The sequence below is a fragment of the Macaca thibetana genome, chromosome 19 (genome assembly GCF_024542745.1).
Source record: "Macaca thibetana thibetana isolate TM-01 chromosome 19, ASM2454274v1, whole genome shotgun sequence".
Taxonomy (NCBI): Eukaryota; Metazoa; Chordata; class Mammalia; order Primates; family Cercopithecidae; genus Macaca; species Macaca thibetana.
This window is the reverse complement of record NC_065596.1, coordinates 13,296,510-13,316,442: the sequence shown is the minus strand read 5'-3', so window position 1 is coordinate 13,316,442 and position 19,933 is coordinate 13,296,510. Positions and strand designations below refer to the sequence as shown.

The following is a 19,933-nucleotide window of genomic DNA, read 5'->3' as shown; positions in this document are numbered from 1 at the left end:
TCACTGTCCACCCATCCCCAGGTCCCTTGTGTTGCGAGCGGCAGTGTTGCCAGCATTGGCCACTGTGTCTCCCGCTCCCCATGGAGTGGCACGCGGCAGAGTAGGGGAGAGAGTCCAGGGCTGTGGTGGTGGTGGCTGTGCTGACGCTGTGGCCTACTGTGAGCTGGGTGCCGGGCTCTGCGCTCCAGGCCCACCTCCTCTAGTTCTCCCAGCGGGGCCTGTTTTCATCTCTGGGATGTGTGGAGAGGATTTTGTGGTGAAACACTGGAAATCCGGTTACTCGCCAGTGGCCCACGGGCCTGTGTGGAGAGTGCGGAGCCGGGGATCTGGGGGTGCTGGCAGGCGCTCATCCTGCGCCTGCTCTCAGAAGCAGGGTTCCCACTCTACCCCTGAGGTCACCTCTCTGACCCTGTTCTCTGTGCCCGTCAGGAACCACGAAGGCAGAGGACCGGGGCATGCTGCTGAAAACCTTCAACGAGCCCGGCTCCGAGTACTTCATCTTCCTGCTTAGCACCCGGGCCGGGGGGCTTGGCCTGAACCTCCAGTCGGCGGACACTGTGATCATTTTCGACAGCGACTGGAATCCTCACCAGGTAAAAGCGGGCTGGGCCCCAGGTCGAGGAGAAGGAAGGGCTGCCTGCAAAACCTCAAGGAGACACGGGCCCTGGCTTGAGGGTCCTCCAGTCTCCTCCACATTGTGGTAGACCCCAGGAGCCGGGAGGATCTGCACCTGTATCTCCATAGGTCATCAGGGAGAAAAGAGGAGGGGTCCTCCTATTTCTCAAAATACAAACAGCCTTTCCCTCTGATTGGGAAAGCAGTGTATAAGCCATCCGTCGGTTTGGTTTTTCTTAAATCCTGGAATGGCACCAATGAGGAGGAGGTGGAAAGTACCCTGATCAATCTGTGCCATTACCGTGGGGCGGCCCCTGCAGCGTGCCCTGTGAGTGGGCACACTGGCACTTGTTCAGGCAAAATTGGGGGTGAACTCCATGCCAGTTCGTTTACTTCCTCCTCTTGTTCCATAACCGTGTACCCCTCATGGGCCTCAGCATCGGTGGATACCAGGTCGTGCTGTTACATAGCTACGAGAGATTGAAAATGCGTACAGCTTTTCTCTGTTTCGTTATAAGACTAATAGGTTCTTGTTGTTTTTAATATGCAAACACCAGTGACATGGTCAGGAGTCCCTTTTCCCTTCCTCTCCAACCCTGCTCTGTTCTGAGCCTCTGCCTTTGCACATGTGTGTGCTGAGATTAACACAGATGCGGCGGGGTCTAGCATGTGCCTCTTCCACCAAGCAGTGGGTGTCAACTACCGAGTGCACATTGGAAGCCACCCGGCCGTCTAATTGACCACCAGGCGTCCCGGCAGATGGCCGCCCCAGGACATCTGCTCTCAAACTCTGGTGGTTGGCAGGCGTCCGGCTTTTCTGTTGATCAGCCTGTTCACCAGCCCCGCAGGGTCCCTCTTTCTGTCGGAGTGTTGTGCGAACACCCTAGGTCTGCTCAGCCCTCAGACGTGGTGTCGCTCCACCCAGGCACTGTCCTCTTCATGTTCTGGTTGCTTCTGCCAAAGTGGTTTCACTCCCGCCGCTGGGGTGTGAACGTGCCCTGCCCTTCCCTGCAGCGTGAGGGCACCAGCGTTCTCAGTGTGTAAATTGTCACCCGTCTGATGGGTGAATGCCCTGGTGGTCACTGATGGCCCTCTTATGATCAGGCTGGGGTGTAGCTTCTGCCCAGACCCTGGTGACCAGCCAGTTTCCTGAGAGGTGGTAGGGTTGTGCCTCCCTGTTGGCAGGCCAGCAGCAGACAAAGGCTGCACCTTAGGGCCTGGGGCGCGTTGGGAAGGGCTGGCCCTGCCAGGAAGTGTGCTGACAGGGCAGGAGGGCTGAGCGGCAGACACAAGGCACTCCTGGTCCCCACCAGTTGTGGCCTCTGCCACCCCATGGGTGCCAGTCTTCAGTTTCAGAAGCATCACTGGTACTCAGCCTGGTCCCGCAGCTCCTGGGCCCACAGACAGGATTTCGTGGGAGCCTCCTCGTTCTGTGCTGGGGTGATGATAAAACTGACAACCCAGGCCAGACATGGTGACTCACGCCAGTAATCCGAACATTTTGGGAGGCCGAGGTGGGCAGATCAGCTGAGGTCAGGAGTTCGAGACCAGCCTGGCTAACATGGTGAAACCCTGTCTCTACTAAAAATACAAAAATTAGCCAGGCATGGTGGTGTATGTCTGTAGCCCCAGCTACTCAGGAAGCTGAGGCAGAAAAATTGCTTGAACTTCGGGAGGCAGAGGTTGCAGTGAGCTGAGATCGCGCCACTGTACTCCAGCCTGGGCGACAGAGCGAGACTTTGTCTCAAAAAAAAAAAAAGCCCAGGCACAGCACCCGCGTTGTCGGGAGCTGACTGCACCAGTCACTGGGCCATATTCCTGGTTCTTATTCACTAATTCAAGCCACGCAGTAGCCACGGGATGGGCCCCGTGTTAGCTGAGGGAGTTTTGAGGCTCACAGAGGTGAGACCTGGTTCCAGTTCTGTGTGCATTTTGAGAGTGGCAGGGCCCACAGCCAAACCAAGCACTGCCACAGCGCCACCAGGCTTTGGCCACATCCTGTAAATGGTGCTCAACTGTGCAAGTCCACGCTGTGGGGAGCCATGCCGCTGCCACAGGAGCTGCTTGGGAATATAACCCCCTGGGGGTTGGTGCTTTCTTCCCGAGTATCTGTTGGGTCCCAGTAAGGTAGAAGGTGGCACTTCTGGAGGAACGTGATGAGAGCCCCCTTCCCCCCAGGGACACATGGGGCCCAGGCTCCACCAGCTCTGTCTTCGTGCAGCGGCAGATCAGGCTGGGCAGAATTGCCAGGCTGAGAGTGGTACTCACAACACACCTGTCCAGCTAGTATCGGAGGCCGCCTTCCCTTTTATGACCTCCTGGGCTCCTTTGGGATTGACTGGCACCTCTTCCCCCAGGACCTGCAAGCGCAGGACCGAGCCCACCGCATTGGGCAGCAGAACGAGGTGCGCGTGCTCCGCCTCTGCACAGTCAACAGCGTGGAGGAGAAGATCCTAGCCGCGGCCAAGTACAAGCTCAACGTGGACCAGAAGGTGATCCAGGCTGGCATGTTCGACCAGAAGTCCTCCAGCCACGAGCGGCGTGCCTTCTTGCAGGCCATCTTGGAGCATGAGGAGCAGGATGAGGTGAGCCCAGCGCCGGCCCCGACCCCTCCCCAGCGTGAATGGTGGACGCATGAGCGGCTTTCATTTTTGTTTTTTTACCTTTTTTGCACTCTTATTTTTTTTTGCATCCCTTTGGAGTAAAGGGAGTGTGGGCTGAACGGAAAGAGGATGAGTACTTGCTTTTTCTTTGAAGTGGTTTTTTTTTCCTAAACTGCTGGTGAAAGACGCCGGATTGACAGCCCTGGAGACTGAAGTCCTCTATTTATCCACAGAGCAGACACTGCAGCACGGGCAGCGGCAGTGCCAGCTTCGCCCACACTGCCCCTCCGCCAGCGGGCGTCAACCCCGACTTGGAGGAGCCACCTCTAAAGGTGAGAGGGGTAGTTCAGTCTCCATGCCCATTCAATCCTCGGCTTCTCGGCTGAGACGGCCAGCAAGGGCCCTGGTCCCACGGAGCGTGCGTGTGCGTGTGCGTGTGTGTGCCTTTCGCTGCCGTGTGGGTCCCCATCCACCGCAGCCGTGCCGGGACCACCAGCTCATTCCCACGGACGCCGCCGCTCACCTCTGAGCTTGGCAGCCGCCCACCCCGGCCCCTCCGCAGCGGCGCTGACAGTTTGCAATCTTGTAGGAGGAAGACGAGGTGCCTGACGACGAGACCGTCAACCAGATGATCGCCCGGCACGAGGAGGAGTTTGATCTGTTTATGGTAAGCACCGCGGGCTGGACAGGATGGTTCAGGCATCCCACCGTGCCGCCACCAGGAGCAAAGCAGAGGTCCTAGTGCCCATGGTGGTGTCCCCAGCAGGTCAGGGAACTGGGGACAGCTCACAGTGCAGCCCAGTCATGCCTCCAGCCTGACCCTTCTTCCACCCCCAGTCTCCTGAGCATGGCGTCGGAGGGCAAGATGCACACCCAGCCATTCTGTGTGTGACCCTAGACCCGCCCCACCGGCTCTGTTTTCTAACGGGCTCTTCAGGGCTTCATGCACTCCCTTTCAGAGGGAGTTCGCCGTATCCAAGGCCAAGGGACTGACCAGACCTTCAGTCGCAGAGCCCCCTCGCCCCTGGGTGGGAAACAGGAAGTAAGGCACCCAAGCAGGGGCCTCTTGGCCTGCAGGCCGTATGCCTCCACCGGCGCTGTGCCGCGCAGCTGCCGCCCTTCTGCTGGGGTCTGCAGCCCTCTTGTGCAACCTTCTATCTTTTCAAGTTTCCTCCACCTCCCGAGGCAGAGCCCCTAGTCAGGGTCGGACGTAGCCAGGCCGGGTCAGCCACCGAACAATGAAGAGCTGCTGTTTAACTCTTGCAGCAGCATGGGTCCCCACGGGCAGAGAAAGGCCCTTCTGAGCCCGGCGTTCTGGCTCTAGTGTGCCCCTGGTGCCCGCATGCTGATGCCTCTCCCTTTGCCTCCCTACCCACCAGCGCATGGACCTGGACCGCAGGCGCGAGGAGGCCCGCAACCCCAAGCGGAAGCCGCGCCTCATGGAGGAGGACGAGCTCCCTTCGTGGATCATCAAGGATGATGCGGAGGTGGAGCGCCTGACCTGTGAGGAGGAGGAGGAGAAGATGTTTGGCCGCGGCTCCCGCCACCGCAAGGAGGTGGACTACAGCGACTCACTGACAGAGAAGCAGTGGCTCAAGGTACATGCCGGAGAGGCCCGGCAGGCCCCGCAGGCCAGTGCCAGGCAGGGCTGGGGAGACAGAGGGCCCACCGCCAGGACTCAGGCCTGGGTCCAAAACGCTCCCCTTGGGCCACTCCTGGCCAGGCTCCGCGGACAGCCGAGAGCCTTCTGTTTTGGGCCAGGGATGGTTAGGTCCTTCTGGCTCCTCCTCAGAATGCAAGGAGGACCCATAGTTCCTGAGTAGCTCAAAACCTGCTGCTGGGTATGGTTGGTCTTTCAAGTACAAGGGTTTACCTCCTCCCGAGGTTAAAAATCATGTCGCTGATCTCAGTGGAGTGCTGGCTTTCCCAGTACCTGCCAGGAGGGAGGCACAAGGGTGAATCATGGACTATTGAGGCACCCTGCAAAGCGGTGCATTGCCAGCTCCAGGAAGCCTCACTTTGGGCAAGTCCCCCCCATGTGCTGGGGAGACTCAATCACAGGAAGGGAGGAGCGGGCAAGCCCCCAAGGGCCTCTGAACCTGGCAGGCGCTACACAGGGCTGGCAGCTGCTTGTGGAGCTGACGTGAGGGCCATTTCTCAGCAGATGACACCTGGCCCTGCAACAGCAGCTACGGATGTCTGAGTCAGTCATGCGGTGCTCCTGGGACCTCCCCCGACCCACCCTTCCCAGCCTAAGGCACACTGTGACAGGTGCCTGGCACTGACGTCCTCACTGGGGTTACGGTGACAAATCAAACCCCTTCCCATCTCAGGGGCTCTGAGTTACGGAGATGATGATTCAGACTCCATCCATGAAGTTGTGTCATTAAAATGTCCTGAAGTAACAATTCCGAGAAGGCAGGTGGCGGCTTTTGGCTATGCTGTACAAAGTGCCATACCCAGGAATGAGCCATGTGGCCCAGCGCATGTAGCCAAGCAGCCCCAGGCTCCTCCTGGGACCTCAGCAGCCCAGACTCATGAGCTTGCCTGCCAAGCTGTGCACCAGAGGGCGCTGTTGAAACACACCAGGAGCCCAGGTCACAGGCCATCCTGTTCCCCAGCCAGCCTCCCGAGCAGAGCGCTCCGGGACCCAGAAGAGAAACCCTGAAAAGCCGGAGTGTGAGCCCTGCCGCAGACCTGTGTGACCGCAGAGCTGTCTGACTGCTGTATGAGTGTCACCGGCCCTGCATTTTTTTCTTTTTCAATAGAGACAAAGTCTTGCTATGTTGCCCAGGCTGGCCTCCAGTTCTTGGGGGGCTCAAGTGATCCTCACACCTCGGCCTCCTGAGTAGCTGGGACGACAGGTACACACCACCACGCCTGGCTAGTTTTAAATTTTTTGTAAAGTCAGGGTCTCACTGTGTCACCCAGGCTGGTCTCAAACTCCTGGGCTCAAGCAATCCACCCGCCTCGGCCTCCAGAGTAGCTGGGATTACAGGCATAAGCCACCGCGACCGCCTCAGCCTTGCATATTTGAGGCAGTGAGTGCTTTTTAAATTTAAGATCAGTTCATATGCGGATGCTCTATGTACACATTTTTCTAGGTGTAATTTACATACCATACAATTTACCCTTTTAGGGTATATGACACAGTCATCTTCAGTGTATCTAAGAGTTGTGCATCTATCACCACAGTCCATTTTAGGACATTCTCGTCACTCCCAAAGAAGCCTTGCCCCGATTTGCCATTTCCTGTTAATTCATTGATTCTCCCCAGCCCCAGGCAACCACTGATGTACTTTCTGTCCGTATAGTTTTGCCTGTTCTGGGCGTTTCCTGTCAGTGGAGTCCTACAGTGTAGGATGCTTTGGTGTCAGGCTTTTTTTCATACAACTTAACGTATTTACGCGTGATGCAGCAGGTGGTCGTGCTTCATTCTTTGATGGTGAAATGATCCTACCTCGTACAGATTCGTCACGTTCTCTATTAAACCTTTTGAGGGACCCCTAGCCTGGTTTCCTTGGTGACTATGCCAGTTCACAGCCCCACCAGCTGTGTACGAGGGTTCCTCTCTCAGCATCCTCAGCAATCCTTGCTGTTCCCTCGCCCGCTGATTCTAGCCATCCCAGCAGGTATGAAGTGCCATCTGAGTGTGGTTTGGATTTGCATTTCCCTGATGGCTAATGGTGTGGAGTATGTTTTTGTTTTTTTTTTTTTTTTTGAGACGGAGTCTCACTCTGTCGCCCAAGCTGGAGTGCAGTGGCCGGATCTCAGCTCACTGCAATCTCCGCCTCCCGGGTTCACGCCATTCTCCTGCCTCAGCCTCCCGAGTAGCTGGGATTACAGGCGCCCACCACCTCACCCGGCTAGTTTTTTGTGTTTTTTTTAGTAGAGACGGGTTTCACCGTGTTAGCCAGGATGGTCTCGATCTCCTGACCTCGTGATCCACCCGTCTCAGCCTCCCAAAGTGCTGGAATTATAGGCTTGAGCCACCACGCCCGGCCCTGTGTGGAGTATGTTTTCATGCGCTTATTGGCCCTTTGTGTATCCTCTGTAAAGACATGTCTATTCACATCATCCTTTACCCAAATTTAAAATATATTTATCTTAATATTGAATTGTAAGTTATTTACAGGTGCCTTATCAGATATCATTTGTAAATATTTTGTTCCATTTTGCACAGTTTTTCACTTCCTCGATATCCATTGAAGCACAGAAGTGTTTCATTGTACTTGCAGTTGATTTTTCTTTTTCACCTGTGCCTTGGTGTCGTATCTAAGAAACCATTGCCGGCCGGGCGCGATGGCTCATGCCTGTAATCCCAGCACTTTGGGAGGCTGAGGTGGGCGGATCATGAGGTCAGGAGATTGAGACCATCCTGGCAAATATGGTGAAACCCCGTCTCTACTAAAAATACAAAAAAATTAGCCGGGCGAGGTGGTGGGCGCCTGTAATCCCAGCTGCTCGGGAGGCTGAGGCAGGAGAATGGCGTGAACCCGGGAGGCGGAGCTTGCAGTGAGCCGAGATCGCGCCACTGCACTCCAGCCTGGGTGACAGAGCGAGACTCCGTCTCAAAAAAAAAAAAAAAAAGAAACCTTTGCCATATCCAAGGTCACAAAGACTTGCCCTTGTCTTTTCTTCTAGGAGGGTTATAGTTTGAGCTCTTCCATGTAGATGCATGTAAGATCCATTTTGAATTAAATTTTATACATGATGTGAGGTAGAGGTCCATCTTCATCCTTTTGTACGTGGAAATCCAGTTGTACCAGCAGCATTTGTTGAAGAGACTGTTTTTTCCCATTGAGCCCATCTTATTACACATTGTATTCAAATTCACAGTTGTGAAAAATATTATACAAAACACGCTCTCCCCACTACTGGTGGCCTTGGAATTGGCACCACTCTTCTGGCAGACATCTGTTGCCAAGTGAACACAAAGCCTTCAAAATGCTCCTATGGCCGCCATTGAAAATGGCCATGACTGTGGCAGCCTAAAGCAACAGAACTATTTTCTGTCCATTCTGGGTCAGAAGTCTGAATCCACGGTGTGGGCAGGGCTGTGTTCCCTTCGAGGCCCTAGGGAAGGACCCTTCCTTGGCTTTTCCAGCTTCTGATGGTTCTAGAAGCCTCCTGGCTTGGGGCAGCATCACCCCATCTCTGCCTCTGTCTTCATGGGGACTTCTCTGTGTCCCCTTCTGTCTCCTTTAAGAACATGTTTTAAAGCTTAATCCCAAGAGTAAAGACCTCATTTGTAAAAAAGGTCCCATTCTGAGGTTTTAGGTAGACATGAGTCTGGGGGCACCTGCTGCTCTGCCCTGGGTCTGCAGGGGGACTTCTCCCAGTGCCTCCTGCCTGCTGTGCCCTCCATGCTGCTCCTTTGGCCCGGATGCCTTCCCTCCTCCCGGGCCCCTCAGGCTCTCAGCTTCTCATCTCCTTTAAGACACGTCTGCTCCATCATTGTGGTGTCTCTCTCTTCCCTGTTTCCTGGCACCTGACATGTTTGTCACCCCACTTGTGGGATGTTGCCATCTGATCACCATCTCCCTTTCAAGGGTAGGGGAAAGGGCCCCGGCTGGTTTGAGTCACTGCTGTGTCCTCAGCGCCAGGCACAGTGCCCAGCTCACTGGCACAGCCTCAGCGTGAGGGGAACAACCAGCTTTTGGGTCCAGGCCCTCCTTCCTTTTCCAATTCCGGGATTCCCTAGACACCTGGCTACCTAGACTGCATTTTTAACCATTGGGATAAGTTATTAGTTAGTACCATTGAATTAATACCTGGGGATTCTCTTAATGTTGTTCATATTCATGTTCTTCTCAGCAGTTTTACCATGAGGGAATCTGTCTTAAACAATGTCAGTTGTCAATACATTACTTAAAATAGCAACAACAATAAAAAAAAAAAAAAAAAGTGGTCAGACCTGGCAGCTCATGCCTGTAATCCCAGCACTTGGAGAAGCCAAAGCAGGAGGATCATTTCAGCTCGGGAGTTTGAGACCAGCCTGAGCAAAATAGCAAGACCTTTGTCTCTATTTAAAAAAAAAAAAAAAAAAAAAAATGGCCAGGCACAGTGACACATACCTGTAATCCCAGCACTTTGGGAGGCCGAGGTAGGCGGATCACCTGAGGTCAGGAGCTCAAGACCAACCTGGCCCACATGGTGAAAACCCGTTTCTACTAAAAATACAAAAATTAACCAGGCGTGGTGGCGGGCACCATCCCAGCCATCCCAGAGGCTGAGGCAGGACAGTCGCTGGAACCTCTAGGAGTCGGAGTTTACAGTGAGCCGAGATTGCACCACTGCACTCCAGCCTGGGCGACAGAATGAGACCCTGTCTCAGAAAGAAAGGGAAATGACCTAAATGCCCAAGAACAAGGGGAGGCTAAATTAGGGCACGTTGTGCACTGAAACACTAAACAGACGTTAAAAAATTTTGTTGTAGAAAATTACAGGAAAAGATATCCATGACACAGCCAGCAGTGTGGCACGTGGGCTACAATTCCAGCGTGGCCTTCAGTTCTGCACACGTGCGTCAAAGGTGGGGAGAGTTCTGGAGGTGGGTGGCGCTGAGGGCTGCACAACACTGGGGACGCGCCTGATGCCCCTAAACTGTGTAATAGAACATGGCTGCCTGGTAAATTTTATGTTATATATGATTTATAATAATTTTTTTTTTATGCCCAGCTACTCAGGAGGCTAAGATGGGAGGATCACTTGAGCCCAGGAGTTCAAGTCCAACCAGGACAATGTAGCAAGACCCCATGTTTAAGAAAATTTAAAAATAGGCTGGGTGCGGTGACTCACACCTGTATTCCTAGCACTTTGGGAGGCTGAGGTGGGCGGATCACAAGGTTAAGAGATCAAGACCATCCTGGCCAACATTTTGAAACCCCATCTCTACTAAAAATACTGAAATTAGCTGGGTGTGGTGGCTGGCGCCTGTAATCCCAGCTACTCAGGAGGGTGAGGCAGGAGAATCGCCTGAACCAGGGAGGCGGAAGTTGCAGTGAGCTGAGATTGCACCACTGCACTCTAGCCTGGTGACAGAGCGAGACTTCATCTCCAAAAAATAATAATAATTATTATATATATAGATATATGAAAGAAGAAATAGATGGAAGCCAGGCACAGTGGCTTACATCTGTAAACCTAGCACTTTGGGAGGCTAAGATGGGAGCACTGCTTGAGACCAGGAGTTCAAGACAAGCCTGGGCAACATAATGAGACCCCATATCTACAAATATTTTTTTAATTAGCTGAATGTGGTGACACGTGCCTGTAGTTCCAGCTTTTTTTTTTTTTTTTTTTTTTTTTTTTTGAGACGGAGTCTCGCTCTGTCGCCCAGGCTGGAGTGCAGTGGCCGGATCTCAGCTCACTGCAAGCTCCGCCTCCCGGGTTTACGCCATTCTCCTGCCTCAGCCTCCCGAGTAGCTGGGACTACAGGCGTCCGCCACCTCGCCCGGCTAGTTTTTTGTATTTTTTTTAGTAGAGACGGGGTTTCACCGTGTTAGCCAGGATGGTCTCGATCTCCTGACCTCGTGATCCGCCCGTCTCGGCCTCCCAAAGTGCTGGGATTACAGGCTTGAGCCACCACGCCCGGCCAGTTCCAGCTTCTTAAGTGGCTGAAGTGAAAGGATCTCTTGAGCCCTTGGGGTTCAAGACTCCAGTGAGCTATGATGGTGCCACTGAATTCCAGCCTAGGCAACAGAGCGAGACCCTGTCTCTAAAAATAAATGAGTAAATCAAAGAAATAGATGGGGAGGGTGTGGAACAGAGGTGTCAACATCTCCTGGGTGAAGGGATTTCAGGAGCACATTCTTCTCTGTACAGAGAAGATAGTTATTTTTTTGGTCAAGAAATTCAACCATTAGTGTTTTAAGGACATGCTTGGGTGGGGTGCCTGCTGGGGCCGTGCTGGTCTTTCACTGCAGCCCAGGGACCTCTTGAGAGTCCAGTGTGTGTTATGCCCCAAGCCAGCCACACTGGAGGGAGAGCGGGTGCGGGGGCCCTCCTCCGTGTCCCAGCCCGGCCCCCGGGATAGCGTCACGGCCTCTGCTTGTCGACCTGGGTGCTGGCTGTCCTATTTTACTACTATTGACCCTGAAGGCCATTGAGGAGGGTACGCTGGAGGAGATCGAAGAGGAGGTCCGGCAGAAGAAATCGTCACGGAAGCGCAAGCGAGACAGCGATGCCGGCTCCTCCACCCCGACCACCAGCACCCGCAGCCGCGACAAGGACGACGAGAGCAAGAAGCAGAAGAAGCGTGGGCGGCCGCCTGCCGAGAAGCTCTCCCCGAACCCACCCAACCTTACCAAGAAGATGAAGAAGATTGTGGATGCCGTGATCAAGTACAAGGACAGGTAAGCGAGGAGGCGGGGTGGGCGGGGCCTTCATGGGTCCCTGTGGGAGCAGCCCTGGCATCTGCATTCTGACCCTGCACACTCAGGTTTGGGCCGCTCACTCTTTCACTTATCCACAAACACTGAATTAATCTCTGTCTTTGAGCCTGGCCCTGAGGAACACACTTTCAGGAACAGGGAAGCACACACATGTTTCCGCCGTGATGAGAGGAAATGTCACATGTGGTCGAGAGGAGAGGCAGGGATGCGGGTCTCGGGGAAGGGGACATTGCAACAGAGCCTTGAGAGATGGGAGGTTTGGGAGAGTGCACCAGCAGAGGCCACAGCAGGCGGAGAGGCTCTGCCAAAGCTGTGGCCTGGTGGCCTCAAGAGGCAAGGTGGGATGAGGGGATATGTGGCAGTAATGGGTGCTGCCCGTGTGGCCAGGAGGATGGCGACAAGAGGTTGGCATGTCTAGAGCAGAGAAAGTGGCAGCCCTTTCCTGTCCTTGGACGCTCCCAGGCTCCCCGTGCTGTCTCTGTGTTGGTGAGATGGTGGCCACGTTCCTGCTCTCTGCCAGGCTCTGCTCCAAGCCTGGAGGTCGCTGTCCTCACAGATACGTCCCGTATATGAGGCAGCATGTGGTTCCAGCTGTGGCCACGGCGCAGTGGTGGATCATAACGTGTTGGTGGATCATGAGTGCCATTTATATATTTTTCATTTACTATTATTCTTTTCCGTGAGTGACTCTATATTAGCACCATTTAAATAAGAAGAAAGGAATGTTCTCACCGGCTCCCCAGGGAGGTGTGTGCACCTTCTGCCAGCCCAGGGCAGGTCACAGAGCTGGGCAGGAGCCAGCAAGGGGTGTAAGTCCCATGCCTAGCCCAGGACTCACCCAGTCTTCCACTCTCCAAGGTCTTATTTCACTTCCTGGTACACACTGGCCAGTACCGCTGTCCCCGCAATGGGGAGGTTGTACTGTTTGATTTTAAAGTAACAATTTGCTGTTAGTCATGAAGCAGAGGGTGGGGGAATTGTATCTGTTGGAGGGGAGAGTGAAGGGAGCCCACATGCATGGTTTGGAGAGAATCTTACCAAGTGTGAGGTTTTAGAGGATGGTAACAATTGGAGTGCCTAAATGGGTAAAAATTACTGTGTAAGGCCAGCCGTGGTAGCCCACACCTGTCAACCCAGCGCTTTGGGAGGCTGAAGTGGGAGGATCACTTGAGGTCAGAAGTTCGAGGCCAGCCTGGACAACATGGTGAAAACCTGTCCTTACTGAAAATACAAAAAAAATTACCTGGACGTGGTGGCACACGCCTTTAATTCCAGCTGTTTAGGAGGCTGAGACAGGAGAATCACTTGAACCCAGGAAGTGGAGGTTGCTATGGACCAAGATTGCACCATTGCATTCCAGCCTTGGGTGACAGAGCAAAACTTCAACTCCAAAAACAAATACTGCTTTAAAAGGTTCTTTTAGCCAGGCGCGGTAGCTCACGCCTGTAATCCTAGCACTTTGGGAGGCTGAGGTGGGCTGATCGCTTGAGGTTAGGAATTTGAAACTAGCCTGGCCAAGATTGTGAAACACCTTCTCTACTAAAACTACAAAAATTAGCCGAGTGTAGTGGTGCACGCCTGTAATCCCAGCTGCTCAGGAGGCTGAGGTAGGAGAATCTCTTGGAGCTGGGAGGCGGAGGTTGCAGTGAGCCAAGATCACATCAGTGCTCTACAGCCTGAGCGAGAGTCTGTCTCAAAAAAAAAAGGTTATTTTATTATTGGAAGAGAAACAGATAATGAAGGAAAAGAGACTTTCAAATTCAATGCCAGATCTGAAAATGTCATGTATTGTCAGTATTGAGAGAAAAAAATATTGACTCTAATTTACAAACCTAACTCCAAGGCTAAGTCCTCAAAGAGGAAAGTGAGTGGAGGACTTAACTTACTTAAAGTGTGGGATACGGCTGGGGGCAGTGGCGCACGCCTGGGGTCCCCGCTACTCGGGAGGCTGAGGTGGGAGGATCACTTGAGCACAGCAGGTCCAGGCTACTGTGAGCTGTGATCACACAGCTGCACTGCAGCCTGGGTGATGGAGTGAGACCCTGTCTCTTAAAAAAATAAAATAAATACAGAATACTTTTTAAAAATACGGGCCAGGCATGGTGGCCCATGTAATCCCAGTACTTTGGGAGGCTTAGGCGGGCGGATCACTTGAGGTTAGGAGTTTGAGACCAGCCTGGTCAACATGGCGAAACCTCATCTCTACAAAAAATACAAAAAAAGAAATGAATTGGGCGTGGTGATGAGTGCTTGTGGTCCCAGGTACTCGGGAGGCAGGGCACGAGAATCGCTTGAACCCAGAAGGCAGAGGGTGCAGCGAGCCAAGATTGCATCACTACAGTCCAGCCTGGGTGACAGAGTGAGACAATATCTGAAAAAAAAAAAAAAAAAAAAAAAACTGAATTTTCAAAAATCTAATGACAATGACAGACCCTCCCCATGTTTTATTTGGAATGATATTCTTGTGAGGGAAACTTAACATTACCAACCTGAAGAAGGTCCTTGAAGTGCAGTGGGGAAAGCACGGGCGTCTCCATCACACTGGTCTCCTGGGTATCCACGTAGAGAGGATGAGCCCTGACCCCCCGCCCCCCCGACACACACACCATGCACTTGGATCCACGTGACATGGACTATAGATGTAAGAACATGAAAGGTAAAACAAAGTTCTAGAAGAAAGCACAGGAGAAAATCTTCATGAATAGGCATCGATTTCTTCCACAGAAGCCACTAATCACAAACAATTGAGAAATTAGACTTCACTAAAATTAATAACATCTGTTTATTAATGGACACGCTGATGGAGACAGTGAAAACCCCTCATAGATTCGGAAAAGACAACACAATTTAAAGCTGGGCAGGAGCCGGGAACAGATGCCTCCTTACACAGGACATCCCAGGACTAATCAGTGTAGGGAAAGGTGCTCACATCATTGCATTAGCATCACAACTTCAAGGAAATGCTCATTAAAACCAGAGTGACTTGCGCCAGCACCCGCCCTAGAATGGCCGAATGCCCATCAGTGCTGGCAAGTCTGAAGCAGTCTGACCTCACGCCCTGCGTGTAGAGTATGCAGCTCTTTGGCGGTCTCTTGTGTTTTGCTTTGCTTTGCTTGTTTTTAACCATCAAACTGCAGAAGACAATGTTTTCTGAGGTTCAGCCTGTGCACGCCCTCTGACCCAGCAACCTGCAGCCCTCACTCTACGCGGGAGAGCTGAGTACGTGTCCACACAGACAGACATGGCCATAGCCACGTTGCTCATACTCTCCCAAAACAGGAATCAGCCCAGTGTCCATCTACAGGGGCATGGATCTGTGGGGGCGTAATTGTACAGGGCCCCAAATAGCTGTGAAACAGACTACCTGAAAACTGCTACCTGGAAGAAGCTTACATGTTACTGAGTGAAAGAAGCCAGATGCTAAAGCGGGCCTACTGTGTGCCTCCAGTTCTGTGAGTCAGAAGCTGATCCACAGCGATGGCTGCCAAGCAGTGCTTACCTTGAGAGAGGGAATTAGCAGGAAAGCCACATGATGAGCCTTCTAGGATACTGGCGATATTCTCTCTGTAGATCTGGACGTGTATATGATGTGTACATGCACCAAGGTGCACACATGAGATATGTACGCTTCTCTGCATTCCATTACACCTTGGTTTTTAAAAAGACAGAAACAGCATGCTCAACCTATTAAGACCCTGAATATTTTCAGACAAAAATGTATGTCTGTGTTAGTCCATTTGTTTTTCATTTTAGACTCACAGAAAGAGCCCTCTTAGGGTCATATTTAGTTGTATATCATCTGACAAAAGAGGAAATGGCTCACCCAGCTGCTACAGTCAGTCTTCTAGCCTGTGTAAGATTTGATGATAAATCATACAATAAATTAAAACTTCCGGCTGGGCACAGTGGCTCATGCCTGTAATCCCAGCACTTTGGAAGGCCGAGGTGGGTGGATCTCTTGAGCCCAGGAGTTCAAGACCAATTTGGGCAATGTGGTGAAAAACCATCTCTACAAAAAATACAAAAATTAGCCACGCATGGTGGTGCCTGCCTATAGTCACAGCTACTCGGGAGGTTTAGGTTGGAGGATCACCTAAGCTCGAGAAGTTGAGGCTGCAGTGCACCATGATCATACCACTGCACTCCAGCCTGGACAACGAGAGTGACACCCTGTCCCAAAAAAGCCACAACAGTACAGGCTGGACATGGTGGCTCACGCCTGTAATCCCAACACTTTGGGAGGCCGAGGCAGAGGATCACCTGAGCCTAGGATTTCAGATGAGCCTGGACAACATAGTGAGACTCTGTCTCTATTTAAAAAAAAAAAAAAAAAAGGCCGGTTACGGTGGCTCACACCTGTAATCCCAGCACTTTGGGAGGCCGAGGTGGGTAGATCACGAGGTCAGGAGATCCAGACCATCCTGGCTAACACAGTGAAACCCCGTCTCTACTAAAAATACAAAAATATTAGCTGGGCATGGTGGCGGGTGCCTGTAATCCCAGCTACTCGGGAGGCTGAGGCAGGAGAATGGCATGAGCCCGGGAGGCGGAGCTTTCAGTGAGCCGAGATTGCGCCACTGCACTCCAGCCTGGGCGACAGAGCGAGACTCCATCTCAAAAAAAAAAAAGATCAAAAAAAAACCCAAATCCTAACTCTTACTGCTAAGTGACTGCTTTATCGAAACTGTTCTGTTTCAGGACATGCAATTCTGGTGGAGATTTTGAGACCTGTTTTGAGAAGAATACCGACATTTCAGTCACACAGCAGTGCTCCTGTCTTATCTGGGACCCATGTGGGAGGGTGCCTCAGTGAGGGATTTGATTTATGTTTTCAATTTAACCTCACATCTTCCTGGAATGGATGGATTCACAGACCTGGGGGTTGCCCATTAGACTGGGAGTAACTTATGTTGGAATTATAAGTAGGACAACAAAGATGACTATTAAAAAAAGCCTCCTGGCTGGGCGCGGTGGCTCATGCCTGTAATCCCAGCACTTTGGGAGGCCGAGATGGGTGGATCACAAGGTCAGGAGATCCAGACCATCCTGGCTAACACAGTGAAACACCGTCTCTACTAAAAATACAAAAATTAGCTGGGCGTGGTGGCGGGCGCCTGTATTCCCAGCTACTCGGGAGGCTGAGGCAGGAGAATGGCGTGAACCTGGGAGGCAGAGCTTGCAGTGAGTGGAGATCACGCCACTGCACTCCAGCCTGGGTGACAGAGCGAGACTCCATCTCAAAAAAAAAAAAGGAAGCCTCCTTAATGCTGGAAGCACAGCAGGTGTGGGTCTGTCCACTCACTGTAATGTGATTTGCACAGGAAAACATCACATAGGGCACATCAAGTCAAGAAAGATAGTTGTTGAAAAGCTGCCTCAGCTGGGCATGGCAGTTCACCCCTGTAATCCCAGAACTTTGCAAGACGGAGGTGTGTGGATCCCTTGAGACCAGGAATACGAGACCAACCTGAGCAACATAGGGAGACCCCGCCTATGCAAAAAGTACAAAAATTAGCCAGGTGTGGTAGTGCATGCCTGTTGTCTCAGCTCTTCAGGAAGCTGAGGCAGGAGGACCACAAGAGGCCAAGGCCACAGTGAGGTATAATCACCCCCCTGCACTCCAGCGTGGGTGACAGAGTGAGACTCTGTTGCAAAAAAAAAAAAAAAAAAAAAAGCGAAAGAAAAGCTGCCTCCATTTAGCAATAATTTCCAACATGATGTTTGGATACAAAATTGGCATAGTTAATGGATATTTCTGATATTCTTAACGAAATTTGAAGCTATGAGGGAAAACAACCTCAGGGTCCACCCTGTTGCACGGTTTGGGGAAAGTCCGCAAGATCACCCTCACGTGCCGTCATTCTCAGCCTGTTACGCCTGCAGTTATGATTTATTACAGTGCAAGGCTACAGATTAAAATCAACCAAGGCAAGAGGTATATGGGGCCTCTTGGGGGCCAAGGTGGGCGGATCACTTGAGGTGATCTGGACGGTTCCAGACACAGGACTTTCCTTTGTCTCCTCCCTGTGGAGTTGCAGACGGCACTCATGTTCCTGGTGACGCTGACAACATTGCCAACCAGAGAAGCCTCTGTGTCCAGAGTTTGTTTTGTTTTGTTTTGTTTTCACTCTGTCACTCACGCTGGAGTGCAATGGTGCAATCTCGGCCTGCTGCAATCTCTGCCTTCTGGATTGAAGTGATTCTCCTGTCTCAGCCTCCTGAGCAGCTGGGATTACAGGCTTACGCCACCACACCTGGCTAATTTTTGTATTTTTAGTAGAGATGGGGTTTCACCATGTTGGCCAGGCTGGTCTCGAACTCCTGACCTTAAGTGCTCCGCCTGCCTTAGCCCCCCGAAGTGTTGGGATTACAGGCGTGAGCCACCGCACCCACCCTGTGTCAAGCATTTTTACTGGGACTTGGTCATAAAGACACAGCTGGCTACCCATATGACTGACCTCCATCTCAAGCCCCTCTGCAGGTCGAGCAGAAACTACATAGCCCAAAGCCCCAACCTAGGACTGGTTCCAGACCCCATGTAAACCAAGACGCCCATTAGGTGTGACATTCTAAGTGCCCAGAGATCACCTCCCAGTAGTGCTGGGCAAAAGACCTCATTTGGGGTGAAGTTACGTTCTTTTTTATTATTATTATTTGCCCATCATTGGCTAGAAGTTACATTCTGTATGACACATCTGTCAGACCCATGGAAGGTTCCACGCTACCAACTGCGTGGCAGGTGGTGCTCATGTCACTCGGCCCTTCCTTGGCGCCACACAGCTGCACCAGGCTGAGAAGAGCTTGAATGGAATAAAGTCAGACACAGCTAACAGCTTACTTTTTTGTCTCCAACTTTCAATTGCTCCTTTCTAAGAAAAGAAAAGACAAATTATTTTTAATTGGATTTGTGTGTGTGTGTGTGAGGCAGAGTCTCACTCTGTCACCCAGGCTGGAGTGCCATGGCATGATCTTGGCTCCCTGCAACCTCCACCTTCCAGGTTCAAGCGATTCTCCTGCCTCAGCCACCCAAGTAGCTGGGATTACAGGTGTGCACCACCATCACGCCTGGCCGGAATTTTTGTTTTTTAGTTTGCTTTCCAGAAACCCCTAATTAGTTGAACTCTGTAATTGAGTTAAATGTGAAGCCTGAAAAGAGATTGGCGTCTGTGTAGACCTGAGTTCTGACAATTCACAGAGTGAACACAGGAGGTTATCCTCTGGATTCGGTGTCAGGAGCCTGCCTCGCCGAGCTGGAGACTGTGCCCGTGACTGCAGGTGGGAGTCACGTGGTCCCTCTAGGTGGTGACATCTGAGGACAGAAGTGGTTCAGCTGGGCACCCGCTGCTGTGTTGGGGCCAGACCCTTTAGGAGAGGCAGGGACGCCCTTCCTGTCAGGTGGAATCTTTTCGAATATTGTTTTTGATCATTGGAGATACCCGCAGCCCCCTAGTTTGTATTTTATACCGGCAGAATTGTGTTTGACGTGACCTCCGTGATGACCTCCTCATACGTGTCCAGTTGTCTTGCCTGGAAAGCTTTTACTCTGTTCCTCTGCAGTCAGATTCACAGCCACAAGACCCCTCCTCCCCAGGCCCCGGAGTGTGGCACTGCCGGCCTTCACAGCCACTGTCCTTTACGTTGTGGACACAGTGCACTGACAGGCCCCTCCTGCTCAGTGGCCACCGTGGGAACAGGCTGGAGTGTTCTGTGGTACCATGTGGGCAGTTCTGGCCTCTGCTGTCCAGGGACTTGTGGTGGCTCCAATGGGAAGGGCCACATAAGCAGAACAGGAAGCGTGAGCAGTGTCCACTGGGAGGTGAAGGACAGGTGTCCCAGGCAGAGAGGACACAGTGCATGCAGAGGCTGGAGGGAGGCTAGGGGCTTGAGCGGGGCTGTGCCAGCACCAGGGGCCTCACAGGGGCCCTGGGCCACACACCTGCCCTCAGCCAAGGGCGTTTCTCCTGGTGGTTTGAAATCTCAAACCACATTGAGGAACCTGCCAGAAATCGAAACCAGAATGAAGAAATTAAGTTGCATGTAGGAGATTTTACTTCAAAATCAGAACATGCAGAAATGTTCGCTGTGACTCTGGGTCAGGTTCAGACTTGTGGGGCTGTGCACTGCCAGTTGATACCTTCTTCCCTGGGTTCTTTTTTTTTTTTTTTTTTTTTTTTGAGACGGAGTCTTGCTCTGTAGCCCAGGCTGGAGTGCAGTGGCACAATCTTGGCTCACTGCAATCTCCGCCTCCCTCCCTGGGTTCTTTATAGCAGTCGGCAGCTGGTGGCTGAGGCATTTGGGGCACTGTGTCCAAATGTCAAG

General features: G+C 52.3%; 1 protein-coding gene across 11 annotated transcripts in view; it reads left to right on the top strand.

Annotated features, from left to right (window-relative positions):
• Positions 1-19,933, top strand: part of SMARCA4 (SWI/SNF related, matrix associated, actin dependent regulator of chromatin, subfamily a, member 4) — a 102,827-nt gene that overhangs the window by 70,773 nt on the left and 12,121 nt on the right. For 4 of the 11 annotated variants that reach the window (XM_050770003.1, XM_050770006.1, XM_050770005.1 and 1 more), the window contains exons 25-31: positions 430-593; positions 2,973-3,200; positions 3,452-3,550; positions 3,808-3,885; positions 4,598-4,816; positions 9,658-9,753; positions 11,322-11,575. In XM_050770003.1, the coding sequence (XP_050625960.1) occupies positions 430-593; positions 2,973-3,200; positions 3,452-3,550; positions 3,808-3,885; positions 4,598-4,816; positions 9,658-9,753; positions 11,322-11,575 (1,138 nt within the window). The remainder of the gene's footprint in view (positions 1-429; positions 594-2,972; positions 3,201-3,451; positions 3,551-3,807; positions 3,886-4,597; positions 4,817-9,657; positions 9,754-11,321; positions 11,576-19,933) is intronic. The other 7 variants (XM_050770010.1, XM_050770007.1, XM_050770008.1 and 4 more) reach the window with 3 other exon arrangements.